Below are 15,471 nucleotides of genomic sequence, written 5' to 3' on the forward strand. Positions count from 1 at the left end.
GCTGTAACGTAATGTAAGCCACGACGATGTTTACATGAAGATGTTTGCTACACAGTGTATTTTTGTTTAAGATAAAAACCATTAAATATATACAAGTACACCACATTTGCCTTTGACAGTTCCACCAGCAAGTTAAACCAAAACACTTTAATTGAGACGTAAACACAAAGTGATGCCGGTTGGTAGCACATATAGCAGTAACTGCGCAATCTCCAGTAGGCGTATTAGGCTTGAATAATAAGGAAGTACCGATATTATACAACCTGTGCGTTGACACATTTCAAGTAGTTGGGCCACCATGTACCGACTGCAACCGATGTGGTTGCTGCACCTCATCGTGTATGGAACCACCTTGGTGCACCTCTCGTTCACACTGACCCTCACCCCGGGTAAAGAAGGGCGAGATTCGGTTACAGAAGCCTTAGAGTACGTCGAGGAAATCGCTGGGCAGGAGGGTAACTGCTCTTTTGGACCCACACTCGACTTGGAGTACAATAAGGAACGATGGACAACGGAGGCAACGGTAGCCGTCAGGGCAGCCAACTTGTTAACACTCCTCTCCCGCACTGGTGGTCATATTCAAGGTGATCATATAGGGGATGAAGAGCTTCTTTATCGAATCGTAGTCGCAAATGTTGACAGCAATCCGTCGGTCTTTGGCTCAGCTATAGCGTTTGAAAACTCACTATTTAGGAACTATACCATATTCTGCCCGTATGCATTCCGGACTCCGGACGGTCCTACTGATGTTAAAGATCTCTCCATAGGCTACAACTACCGGAGTAATGTTACTGATTGGTTTTATATTCCATTGTTAAACTTCCAGAATGAGTCTGTGGACTCGAACTTTTCGTTTATAAGACCTAGAGATGTGAATGAAATAGCTGAGTCGAGACTGCAGTTAAACGATGGTTATTGGACTAAACCTTATTTTGACTGTGGTGGTGGAGATGTTTGGATGGTCACGTTCTCAATGCCATTCTTTCTTCCGATTCGGCAACTCTCAACAGATTCGATTTCTGATAATCTAGCTTTTGCGTAAGTATACGATTTACTAGATACAAGTATCCATCGAATTAAAGAATATTCATTTTGATTTTCCTTAAACACCGCTGTGCTCATATCGGTTTGGGTCAAACCAAAATTGTTATACGATTTACTTTAAGTTCCTAGAAACAATAATATTCTGTTTTTAGCGTATAACAGTTTTTAGCGTGTTGAACAGTGAAGTGATTTTTATCCATACATCGAACGCAAGTAAAATCACGCAAACAAAAAAGAAACGTCGCAAAAAGAAAGGTTCTTGATTTTGTAATTACTTGTCCCGTTCCTCTGACAACACAGGTGGGTGTTAATAGACTTATTCAAGCGAATAAATGACCCACGTTTAAATCGAATACATCCAGGCGCGAAATCGAGTTATATGGCAGTTTGATTACACTTATCAATTAATGCGTTATAACGTCTTTGGATTGGAACTGAAACCTAAGTCCCAAAATTAATCCTAAGTTGGGAAGAGTTTGGTGAAATCGTCGACTGATCTATGGCGTAATACACCAACCACAAATTGTGACGTCAGATATTCAGGCTGACACACACGAACCATGCTATGAGGCAGAGCTATACGATGTGCTTTTGATAACGGCCGCTGCCTTGACGTAGTGCATTATATTTGACTCTTTAAAACATTGTCCATCACTAGAAGAGCCCTTGTTGCAACGATAGTAATCAATTCTAACACTTCTACCCCAGTTCAACCTTGGGCTGCAAACCGAATATTTTAATTAAAGGTCAGTTTTTACATTGTTGGTTTGACTCATGGATGACAGAAAAGATGACATTTTGTGTAGTTCGTAAAAGAACTCGGAGACCTTAAACGTGTAGTGTAGATTGAAAGATTAAGGATACAAATGAATCAATTACTTGCCGGTCTCGCTTGATCTCGAAGCCAGAAATAGAGCAAAAGACTAAAAACATCGACCTTGGATTCTAGTCACTCCGTTGTGGTCATCACTTTGAAGAGATTGCGTGAATACTGTTATAGTGAAGTCCAAAGAGCAAAGGTCTTCCCGGGTAAAAGTCAAATAGATGACAATGACTCTACCACCAACGTTCATTTACAAACTTACACTTACAAACAAATTACTTATCTCTCCTATAAAATATTACTTTCACTTGAAAATTAAACGATTACAATACTTTTATTTTTAAGACAATATTTATTCAACCAGTTTGGATATTACTTATTTAGACTATGTTGGCGTCAACACGTCGGGTCACGTTTTGCAAATTTGATCCTTTTGGTGGTTATCAGTTTCCAAAAGCTTATTATATTTTCTAAATTTGATAAGTGTTAGAAAAATGTTTAGAAGTATAAACTAAAATACAGGACAGAAGTACACTTAATCGACAGAATATCTGAGACAACGTGAAGGAATGAAAGTCCCTCACTATTAATGTTCATAGAAAGGGGTTTCTATGGAAGTGTCACACTCTATTTGGGAAGGTACGTTTGGAAATCACACTTGAATTAATGGCTATCAAAGTACAGCAGCTTTCGAAAGTGTAAAGCATTTTGAGAATCATTTCAGTCCAGAGTAAATGTGGATATGGAAAAATATATAAATGTTTATTGCCCCAAAGTTTGAACCGTTAAAGCGTTACTTACAGTAACGTCCCTCAGATTGTGCACTGTTACGTTTTTTTTTCTCCAATTTTTCCAGCGTTGACACAACCGTACTGCGATTAATCAGGTGAAAAAAATAACATAAAAAATGGTTTTGATGTGTACATCTACGTTTTAGGGCCTATAGGATTAAAACAATCGAATGGTTTCTCAAACTAAACGTTTACTTTCCTATCAAAGGAAGTGGACACTATTGGTAATTACTCAAGATAATTATTAGCATAAAACCTTACTTGGCAACGAGTAAATGGGGAGATGCTGATGGTATAAAGCATTGTGAGAAACGGCCCCCTGAATTAATATAGTTTTCGAGAAAGAAGCAATTTTTCCACGAATTTGATTTCGAGACCTCAGACTTAGATTTTGAGGTCTCGAAATCAAGCATCTCCGCACAAAATTTCGTGTGACAAGTGTGTTTTTTCTTTCATTGTTATCTCGCACTTTTGACGACACATTGAGCTCAAATTTTCACAGTACAGGTTTGTTATTTTATGCATAATATGTGAGATACACCAAGTGAGTAGACTGGTCTTTGACAATTACTAATAGTGTCCAGTGTCTTTAAAGGACAAAAATAACTATGAAGTTGGGACTTGACTAAAACTTTGAAGGTATTGCTGTGGGTTTCATTTACTCAAATTAACATAATCAACCCTGGCATATTATCCGTGGAGTACCAGTAGATATTCAAACCTGTAGATCCCCACTCTCAGACATTAATACTGCATACGACCTTAATCAATGCTGACAGAGATCACATAAACCCATCATTCTGAAGGGTTTAATCTTTAACATGGCGTCTGAACTTTCTGCCTCGACCATCTACCATCTTTATTGTCATTTCATTCCGCTCTAATTATTCATTGTTTCTGATAATTATGATGCGATGAGCTGCCATAGCAGATAGCTCAAGTCAACTATTCGGACACCGGTCACGTGCTTTAAAACGAGAGACACTCAATGTCAGCAGCCATATTGCTTATCTTAGGCCACTGCTCTAGAATTGCAAAGGTCTGATGGGTTCGAATGCCACCCGAGTGAATGCCTGTGATTTTTTTTCCACAGAACTCTGCATGGTATTACTGAGTATACTGTGCTAACACACATCGGTGTTTATTGGTAAAAACCAGAATGAATATTCTTTATTCCCGAAGTAAATTTATCATCTAATACTATATCTTCATGCCACGTGGGTGGCTGCGACTGCGGCTGTGGCTAGCGGATTAATCAATGTGTTGCTAGGGTCCTATACCCATCTTCCACATACGTTGACGTGATAAACCCGTAGCCGTAGTTGTAGCCGTTGAAACTTTACAGATACAGTCTTTAAATTTGGTTAATGAACGATTTTATTCAGGCCTTTTTTAATAACGTGTGTAACTGAAAGACGTTATTCAACTTTTACCAGCGTTATTCGTGACGTAGGTCTGGCTCGCCCAATACACACTGGCGTGACGAGTGACACGTGCACGTATCAGAACGTAAATATTGCTCACTATAATCGTATGGTAAATCCGATAACGGTTCCTTAAACACAAACTGCAACTTTGCGAGAAAGTTGTCTTTTGTTACAAACACGCTTTCGTTTCAAGACGTGCTCCTGACACACGCTTTCGTTTCAAGACGTGCTCCTGACACACGCCTTCGTTTTAAGACGTTCTCCTGACAACTATTGGGTTAAATAACAAATAACTCATTATTTCAGATCATGTTGACAATGAAGAGCGTGTTGTTTGGTCATAGAAGCATGTTTGCATTGAGACGTCACCAATTAAACGGCTCGACTATTGTTTCCACCTCACACCCAAACAGCCTATATAAACGTGTGTTTCTTTTGCTACAAAAGAGATGACAGCGCATTTAAAATATATAAAATAATAGTTAATGGCCTGACGTTTCGACCCTATCCAAGTCTTACTCGAAGGCTAAAATGACAACAAAACACACACAAACGTAGTGTATGGTCCTCAATATATAGATTCTTTCCATTTATTATTTAGCATAAGTTAATAATAGAATAAAAGATTCATCTACCCGTAAGGTCTGTCCAACCTGAAAGTAAAAGCTTTACTGCAGCTGAGAGAAAGAAAAGCACTCTGCTGTCTCAGATACTATTTTTGCACAGACTTCTTTCCAAATTATCGTCTATTATTTTTGTATACCTTCTCCTTTTCCCACCATTAGATTATCCTTTTTAATTTTCTTCTTCTGCCCATCTTGTTGTTTGTGTTTCAAATTTCCTCTTGTCAAACCCGGCTTCCCCCCCCCCCCCCATTTTCATTGTCTACCCCGTTGCTTTTGTCTGCTTTCCGCCTGGCTGTCTATCTTGCTCCCTCTTAAGCTATTTGCAGTTGACTGTTCATGTCATACTTATTATTATACATGCTTGTACATTGTGTTGCTAATTGCCTTCGAGAACGACTCTGCTAGGGTCGAAACGTCAGGTAATGTTTGTGTGCATAATACGCATATATCATAAGTCCTTTTTTGGTAAGCAGTTTGCATTAGCTGATACTTGATTCTTAGTTATTTTAGTATTTCCCAATTGCATTATAAGCTTGATACATTCTCGGGTTTTGTTATGAGTAAGAAGGAAAAAAAAATATAAAAAAAATGAACATGTGAGATAATAAGAACGTGAAATTATCACACACAGGAAAAAAAATACAGGCCTGAATGTGTTCCTCAAACATGTAAGCTAGTCCGGAGACTTGCACGGGCAAAAGAATAAAGTAAAATAGCTTGTGTTGGTACAAAGAAAAAAGTGGGGGAAAAAACATGCAAAAGTTTACCTTGTTAACACAATGTACCTAAATTTGGTTGCTACAACCGACAACCAGATGTTTCGGTTTTTTTAAAGGTTTTCAGATACAGTTTTCTCGAAACCTACTTCATTTCATAGGGAAATATGTCACGGAAATAAATTGTTCTAACATGAACTTGATATTCCGTTATCAACTAAAAACTAAATTATGTTTTTTCATCCTTTAAATGCTGTTTAGTAAAGGTTCATTAGTTAACAAAACAGTAATAGGAGTAACAAGCGCTAAATAAATGTTCTTCTTGAAAATAGTGTACCTAAATACTCCGCCAGATCCAGATTCGAACCCTTGCTCGGACCACGAGGGGTTGTTTGAATCCCATCTCGAACCGGACCCTCGCATGGGTGATTGTGATTTTGTTAATACCTTCAAGTAACTCCAGGCATATACAATGCAGCAACTCTATTGTTAAATTGGTTCTTTTTATTGATACGGACACACTGCTGCTCAGAACACAAGCCTGGATTGACCCTCAATTATTGTCAAGTTAAATTAACTACTAACAGTGTTAAATGTCACTGGCACACCCATCTTAGTTTACGAGTTGAAATAAATCAAAATAAAACTTGTTAATTAGCACGGTTCTGCTGTTCTCATGGTTAGGTAATTTAATATGGTTTATTATGATTTATGTATCGCAGTCGAATGCCGACTTGCACATAATTTGAAGTACAAACGCCATAGACCCATCCCACCCCCCCCCCCCCCAAATAAAACACGACGAAATGCAACAAAATATAGAAACCGAAAAAATAATTTACGACCAGAGCTAACGCAGAGTTTAGGCTACCCACAGTTGGCAGTAGATGCTTTGGGGGATCTTGTTTCACTGCAAGATGAATTCTAGTACAAATACTTGTTGAAGTTGAGTGCATGGTCGTTGCATATACCAACGAGGTTAATTCTAGGCTATGTAGATGCTTTGGGGGATCTTGTTTCACTGCAAGATGAATTCTAGTACAAATACTTGTTGAAGTTGAGTGCATGGTCGTTGCATATACCAACGAGGTTAATTCTATAGGCTATTTACCGACCGCGTGAAGAGGAAAACCTGGATTGCACCAAGGGATTCAATTCTGTGATAAAGCATGGATGAAATGCATCCAATATTTGTTTTATATAACTCACGCATAAGTCTTTACTTGAAACTGTTCTTCACAATAAGCACAACATACATAACAAAAACTCGTTAAATCGTACTCTGAAAAAATCAACCCCAAAACAAGCAAACAAACAAACACCTCCACAAACAAACACAAGCTCATAAGCAACGTGGACGATTCTATGTAAGCACCAGCCTTGTCTGTCGTAAACCAAGAGTTGCCCGTTTGGACAAACCGAAGGGGAACAATTTTTTTGTATAAACGGCACTTATCGAAAAACGGGCAATGACTGTGATGTTAAATCCTGGAGCTTCGCAGCAGTGTACATGGCAAACAAAAGGATGACACCTGACGCATGTTCAACCAATCAAATGACAACAATCTGTGCGTGTGTGTGTGGTATAACTTAATAGTATAATCCACGAAGGATACGAGTCATCAAGTTGCCACAATAGCTTTTAGAACACCTCTTTTTTTAATTACGAAGCAGGGTCATTTAAAAAGCATTAATAAAGATCGCGGTGGTTTTTATGTTCTGTTTTCATTCTAGATCAGTCGTCAAGTTTAATAAAAGCTCAAATGTCATTGTCCAGCTTTTTAATTTTTATTGTGTCGTAATGGCACCCTTTTGTTTTGAATAACAATGCGATTTTGTTTTATAAGACCGACAACTTATACACACGCCATAGAAGGTGCACAAGAAAGGACAAGGATGCAATTCTAAAAACACGAATCAAAAAAATTAAATTGGATATTTCAATCAGTGGAAATTGAATAGAAACAAATTCATGCTCCAAATATAGCCTGAAAATATAAAAAGATCTGACAGGAATTATTTAAGTGATTGCATGTGTTCTATTATAAATATCCGGAAATTTTGTAATAGCGAAAACCTAATTGAGTTTGTTTGCCCCAACCTTCAAATTCGAACCACAAAGGTGGTACAATTTAATGCTTTGTGCGAGAAACTTTGCGCTGGGGTCGACAAAATCAAGTAAGAATAGCTGAGAATGGCTAAATAAAACAGTGAAAACCGTTGAATTCTATTTTTGAAAAAACTAAGCAGTTATCTAATAAATTTTAAAACTATAATTTTTGTATTGGTATTCCGGGTAATTTTTGGCAGAAAGGTTTTCTGTGTATATAGAAATCTATTTTAAATTGAGGGTATTCTGTGATGAAGTCATGCGAGACCGGCCTTCAGTTTGGCACTCTAGTTTACAGGCACAGACAACTTTTGTAAACAAAATAATGTTTTTGTTCTAAAGCTACGGCTCTCTCATAAAAGCAAACATTTATCATAGCCAAGAACCCAATGTGGATTAGACAAGGAAGTTTGGTCTTAGATATGGGAAAATTGTTCAAGGCGAAACTAAAACGCAGTCCTGTGGGTAGGGACTGGAAACCCAATCCACATAGTGCTCCCGTTTGGATTAGAACCGGGGTCTTAGATGCGGTAGACGAGGCAAGATACCACTCACCAACCTGACAATATCATTGTTCTATGCACGGATCTGTTGTTCTATATTGAACTTTTTAAAAAGGTATATGTTGTCGTTGTGCCAGACAACTGGCCATGTAAGTTTGGTTGTGCTTTAATATACCACTTTGGTCTTCTTCATTGTTCAGTTTGTTAAAGTAAATTTATGTCGAGAAACATCAGGTAAGTTATTCTTATGCAATAAGTGAAGCATTGGCAGATATTTTAAAATGTAAAGGAGAGGACACAGCACGAACCTTTAGCTACAATTTAACTGCACAATAATTATTCCAACAAATGAATTTTGAATAAACAAATAATATACGCTGCACAAATCTGCTGCTAATTTAAATGCTGTATGTTATAGAATTGCATAAAACTAAAGTTTTGACACACACCGTTTCAGTATGTGATAGAAATGAACACATCTCAAACATTGTTCCTATGATTTTAACACTTCTTGATTTTGTGTCAACCGACGAAAACACCTCCCGAAATATCCAGGAGTATACCAACTTGCCTACCAGGAAATTAATGGATGAACAAGGTCACTTATATTGGCAACATCGTGACCAGATACGTTGGTTTAATAATACACTGACAGGACTTATTAGTTCCTCCAAGGAAACGATAGCCATGTTTGTTTTCTCAACAAACGCTGCTCTCTACCGCAGTTTCCTTAATCAAAACCTCTTTGTAGATTGAATTTGCTCTCGAGATACAATTGTGTAATTAAAACCAACAAGCAGAAGGACCACTAGGGTCCGACCAACCTCAAGAACCTCAAATTAAAAATATTTTAAGTTGGGTTTGGAGTCTAGGCATGAAGCTATACCGTTTGTAGTTTATTGTTTAATTTATTAAGTTTTATTGATGAAAATGGACAAAAATCTAGAGATTATAAAATATCCATAAATAGTATAGGTACAATGGTTTACAATAAGCATACTAAAACACGTTACGATTGAAATAGAAATGTTTTCAAGACGGTTTAGAATTGTTCCTTTGTCGGAGCTTCCTCTGTGATTGTATTCCAGAGTGTATGGGCGCTGCATATTCGAAAAGATTGACGATTCCCTGCTGTCGAATAACTGCAAGGAAGTAAGAGGCTTACTAGAATATGAACTGTAATAAGATGTAAGAAGATGTACGTAAATGAGGTTGCTAAGTGCGTTCTTTGCTTGTGATCTTTGTGATGTTTAAGGGCAGTGCCATTTATGCAGAGTCCCTCGCGGCGTGATTTCATTGGTGTTATACGTGCGCTTACTCCTTACAAATGACTGTTACTAAAATAAAGGACTAAGGACTTTCAGCAGAATGTGGGTTCGAATTCCGGTCGTGACACCTGTGTCCTTCAGCAAGACAACCAAGATACTTCGTCCTCTGGATGGGACGTAAAGCCGTCGGTCTCGTGTGTTGTGCAACGCACGTAAAATAACCCAGAGTATTTATCATCGTGGGGTTCGCCCCGATATTCCCGGTTTGATTGGCTGCATATTCAACTGTGTTAAAATGAGTAGGTCTTACACTTCAAACATAGTCATCCCTTGCAGGAAACACTGATTAAAACCGCCGTAATAAGTTGTGTGTTATTATTATTTGTTTTATTATTAATATTATTATTTCAAATTTGTTTATAATTTTGAAAGGTAACTCATTCCTTTACGAGGAGTCGGTCAGTGCACGTATAAAATCGAAGACATTTCAAGAATAACTCTTTCAGATCCGATGGTTACTACATTCAACTTTGCGTTCAATCAGTCAGATATACTTATTATGCCCTCAATAATGACAACTTTAAGGTAACCTTTGAACACAGGCTTCCTGTTGTGTGTTTGGTGGTCATTATTGCGGGCACCAGCAGTTATTTTATGTCAACAGAATTATATATTAGATAATGAGAGGAATGATTACAAACACTAATAAATAGAACCGCGCAGTTACAAAAATGCAATACAAAAATTACATCTATGAGTGCTCTCACTGGACCGTATCTAAATAATTTAGCCAATAATCCAGCTAAACATGTAGGTCATTGTTCAAAAACAGAGTTTTCAGAGCCCATTATTAAAAATCATCCACGTTAGGGGAGCAGCAGATGCACGGTGGAAGCTTATTCCAGAGTCAATGTGCATGTGCCTGGATCGCATAGACCCTTTTCGCAAATACCCTTTTCGCAAATACCCGAAGAGAGCTAATAATGGGATGTCCACCCGATATTTTGTTTTACTACTTTCGTAGTTGTGCATGATTCAGAGAAGGGGAATTCATTATTGACAATGTGTGCCGCGTTTTAAATCACTTGCGATAGTCGCGTGTGTACAAAAAGCCGTATCCGAATTTGCAGATACTGATGAGGCTATACGAGTACGACTGTCTATGGGTGTTGCTAAGGACGTCCTCTATTTCAACGCTTGATGGTGCAGCCATTTAAAGATTTCAAGAGTTTTACCCCAAAATGAAACGAAAACGGCAATCCCCTATATTGACACCTTGCGAGTGACCTTGGTAATCGCTTGTATCAACCCGGCATAAACCCATTGCAACTTAATTATTACACTCCTTATATACGTTGAGAGTGTTGATTTTTCTTTTGAATAGGTTTGGTGTTCCCTTATATACGTCAACAAGTTAAATCAATATTCTTAAATACTACCATTTCATAGCTGTAGGGGCGTTGTGTTGAGAGAAATCATTGAACAATTAAAATTGTTGCATTTATTTTACTTTTTGACCAAAAAGTGATGATGTTTTTGACCGAAAAGGTATTTATGAATGGGAATCAAAGTGTGTCGAATCAGTTTTCAACTAGTGGTTTAAACCCGCCGAGGCATGGTTCTTTATAATTTACCTCGACTTCGTCTCGGTAAAATTATCAAGTCCAGGCCTCGGCGCGGGTTTAAACCTAGTTGAAAACCTCTTGACCACACATTGATTCCCTTATTAATTTGGGTCTTACCAATAGATATACCTAGTGTCTTAGCTTTGTCCCAGTGCTTTCTGTGGAAAAATTACAGGCATGTTGGATCGAGTGGGATGAAGTTAAATTGACTCATGGAAAGACAATCAAATGGAAACCCGCTCATCAAGCCAGTGCTTTTATTTACGTACACATAAATTATAATCGATAATAAAAGCCGTCTTCAAGATGGAGACGTAACCTTCATGCATCGTGACACAATAAGAACGTCAAGTGCCATTCGGTTCAGACATCTTGTTATGTTGTTGATCATTCCATCAGAAGGTGGCCACTCGGAGAGATTTATTAGATCTTTGACAAATTACCTGGATCTAAGAAACGACCGTTCATGTTCGCGCATATATTGACATCAAATAGATTGGTTGTAGGCAGAGAGAAACACAGGAAAACTGAAGATGTGATAGAAAGATACTGTATGTTCGTAACGTGTGGAAAGTCACATTACAGCTTGAAATATCGATTTTAGGTAAATTTGAAGATTCACGTTTTGCGTAATGTTTTGAACTTGTTCCTTATCTTCCCACTTTTGTTTTAAACTTGAAAACATGCATGCAGATCCCTGGAGACGGGAAAAACACATTCAATTCACTGAGTTAGGCAACATACAAAATAACACAGACTGCAAAATAAACTAAAAAAATAGCAATCATCAAGAAGCATCGTAACTTGTTGCTTTGTATTCCATTATAACAATACTGTCAGCTTAATATCAAACCTGTTTGGATTCGTGACAACATTCCAGGTTCCCAACCTCAAAGAAAACAAATAATGCAAATAAAAAATAACTGATGACCGACTATTTATGGTTTCGATTGCACAATGTGTTTTGATAGAAATCTATTATTTCTGTAATGTTCATCAAACACTAGAAGTGACATGTTTTTGATGCTTTGTTTATATTCAAGTATTGTGTTTACAATGTCAGATGAGAGTTCCACGTGTTTCACATTTCAATTTATGTCTGTGTTGATAGAGTATTGGAGAACTCTGTATATGCAGTATGGATAAAGTGATATGAAGTCATGATACGCAGTTAATCAATGCGACGGTCTCATGGTTGCCTATAAAACAGACATAAATTATCAATCAATGTATTGCTTAACGAAACTAAGCAGGGCACCAGTCATAGTTAGCACATTTTGACGTGGTGTTTTGGCTGGTTCCTTTTGGCAGCCTGTTGGAATATAGTAACCAGACAGGATCGGGATATTATGCAGAGTTTAAATTGTCTTGACTTTCTGTGTTAATTGTGATTTGATTTGTTTGGTTTTCGCCTTTACGTTGAGAGAGTGTATTACGGTGATCTAGTTAGTAAGGCACTGCTCTATACATGCAAAGGTCGTGGTTCGAATCCTTCCCAAGTTCTGTGCCGGTGTTTTTCTTTCAAAGAGCTCGGGAAATAATAATTTAGTATTCAGTGCTAACACATAAACGGTAAAACCAGAAATACTACTCGAAGTTCCCCGATGCAAATTGTGTAATAGTTTTGCACACAATAATTGATACACATTAGTATCACGGAGGCCCATATCGAGCACCCAATAGTGTTACCCAAGGACATCTTTTTATTTCATGCCCAAATACACCCTGTGTAAGATGCGAAGTAAAATGTTGGTATTGACCATGGGAAAAGCATTCAGTACAGGCATAGCTCATGGATTCCATTGAAAGGGACAGAGATAGAGCGTTCTATCTACAAGCTAAAGTGATTCAGGAAAAGTAGATAATTTAATAAGAGAATATTTCATTCAGTTGCATTTCAGTGGTTGACCTAGTTGGGTTCAGTTACTTGAGGTGTCAGTTTGATCACAGTATGATAGCGGTAACACGAGACAATCACTCACCTACAAAGGGTGAACCGACACCCACAGTGTCCTAAGCAATGGTGGTGTAGTGGGAAGGGGTTGGGGGTACTGGCAGACGGGGTTGCTGGTCCAACCCTCAAACAAATAAATCATTTAATTTTTATATACGGATTGGGCTATTATACATAAATTTCTCAGAGTTAACAAATCACCAATTATAACACAAACCAAAAATTTATCAACCAGTACTGTCTTTTATTTTAAAGCAACCTCGGTTTGTTTGTTGGGTGATTGCTTGTACAAGAAAGACATCATAATTTGTATATGATTTTTTTTGTTAACAATGATGACCAAAGAAACTCTTCGGATGGAACATTTAGATTTTGTCATCCGTTGTTTTTAACGAAACAAGTTGCATTAAGATATTTCACGGTGCTTTCAACAAACCTTTTTAGATTAAGTTGACTCTCTCCTATAAATCAACGGTCTAGCTGAAGGCACGAATTTCATTTTGTTAATGGTTCAGATAGTTCCAATGCCCAGTACTTTGAGTAAAATAAATTGGACGTTCCACAGTTTGTCTTCATTATTTATTTTCCTGGTGTCAAGCGAAGTTTATAACAGTCCCGGTGCTTTTTTTGATTTAGGATTGTTTAAAATCATTGTGTGTTTAATATCTCATATTAAAAAAAAAAAAAAACGTTGTTTAGACAAAATATTTGAACACATTATTCGACATATTTGCCGTTAGTGTTACGCAATTAACATCTCATACTAATAGCAGCATCTTGTTACGGGAACATTATTCGCCAAGCAAGGTTTGGCTTTTGGCGTATAGTTTTGCGCTGAAATTTAAGTGATAATAAGTTGTTCCCATTTTACTTTGTTAACCAGTTGTTTACCTTTCGTTGTGAATCGAGACTAAGAACACAAGAGCAATCTTAAAATACAAACTGACATTTCAGCTCGTCTTCTTGATTGTTGATTTAGCATTTTTAGTTTCAGAAATAATCTCAGCACAGTTCGACATCCGAAAGGTCGGACTAATAGTTAAAAAAACAATCACCATTGTCAACGATGGTATAGAAAGCTCTTAACCCCATTTGTCAACCTTTTCAACAGGGGTGTGACGACTATCGATGTTGAACTGAGTAGTTTGGATATTAACCAGTGTTCTGGGGGCGAGGATAGTAACGACGTTTTTGATCCGTTTGTTGACACACATCTTTGTAAAAACACAACACAGGTGAGGCATATTGTTATATTTACTGTTTTGTTATCTTACACAGACGAAGAACACCAAAAACGCATCAAGAGATTATCTAAACAGTGACCTAAATCAATGTTGGTTTTACAGGCAGTGGACACTGTTGGTAATTACAAAAAATAACTGTAAGCGTAAAAACTGACTTGGTAACAAGCAATGGAGAGCTGTTGTAAAAAAAAGCAGTTTTCCACTGAAGTATTTGAATATGATTTCGAGACCTCATAACTAGATTTTGAGGTCCCGAAATCAAGCATATGAAAGCACACAACTTCTTCCATTACTATAGCTTTCATCGTCGACAACCAATTGAGTTTAAATGTTCACATGTTTGTTTTGTTGTTGCATGAGATACGCCAAGTGAGAAGACTGGTCTTTAACAATTACCAAAGATGTTTAGCGTGTCTTTAAAAGTTACCGTGGTCCAGTGGTTAGACTGCAGGAATTGCATCACCCAATTCGAATCCCAAAGCTAACCGCTGATTAACAATGACTAGAATAAATAATTGTCGTCTAGTTACTGAATCTAGATTTCTTGATTTGTGTAATTCATAATCATAGACGTTAAACCAATGTTTGCACGAGGGAAAGATTGGCCGTTGCCAGCTTGGTGTTTATATCCCTTTTTGGGAGTTTGCCTAGTTCCCTTGATGGGAAGAGCATTCAAATAAATAAATAAACAAACAAACTAACTCGAAATCTACGTAAATTTGACCCATTTCTGCAATGATTTTGTCACAGTGTCCTTGTCACACTGACCCAGAAATGGGAACCCAGAAACGGAACCAAAATCCGGGTCAATTGCAAGGTTTAAAATTGTATTTATTGAAAACTACGGGTCGGATGATCAAACCTTTAAGGAACACGTTGCCTTGGATCGGACGAGTTGGTCTATAAAAAGCGTTTGTAACCGTTTTTTATAAAACGCATATGGTTGGAAAGATGTTTTAAAAGTAGAATACAATGATCCACACAAGTTAGCCTCAAAATTGCACGGTTTTCCTTTTACCTCGTCGACTAAACACGGTCGGCCATTTATGGGAGTCAAATTTTTGACTCCCATAAATGGCCGAACGTGTAAGTTCGCACAGTCAAAGGAAAACCACGCAATTTCGAGGCAAACTTGTGTGGATCATTTTATTCTACTTTTAAAACATATTTCGAACCATATGCATTTTATAAAAAACGGTTACAAACGCTTTTTATAGACCAACTCGTCCGATCCAAGGCAACGTGTTCCTTTAACGACAGCCTGAAGTGATGCTCAAACAATAAGAAGTGAATTCTGATTATAAGACTTCTTAAGTGGTTTTTATCAGCGATGCAAATCC

At 37.5% G+C, this 15,471-nt stretch overlaps 1 protein-coding gene across 1 annotated transcript in view; it reads left to right on the forward strand.

Moving 5' to 3' along the window:
* The first annotated feature begins 298 nt into the window (after window positions 1-298).
* LOC117289149 (probable G-protein coupled receptor 158) overlaps window positions 299-15,471 on the forward strand; it is a 31,749-nt gene continuing 16,576 nt past the window's right edge. Inside the window, exons 1-2 of the mRNA XM_033770144.1 lie at window positions 299-1,038; window positions 13,999-14,122. Of these exons, the coding sequence (XP_033626035.1) occupies window positions 299-1,038; window positions 13,999-14,122 (864 nt within the window). The remainder of the gene's footprint in view (window positions 1,039-13,998; window positions 14,123-15,471) is intronic.

This window comes from Asterias rubens, chromosome 4 (assembly GCF_902459465.1).
Source record: "Asterias rubens chromosome 4, eAstRub1.3, whole genome shotgun sequence".
NCBI classification, from domain to species: Eukaryota; Metazoa; Echinodermata; class Asteroidea; order Forcipulatida; family Asteriidae; genus Asterias; species Asterias rubens.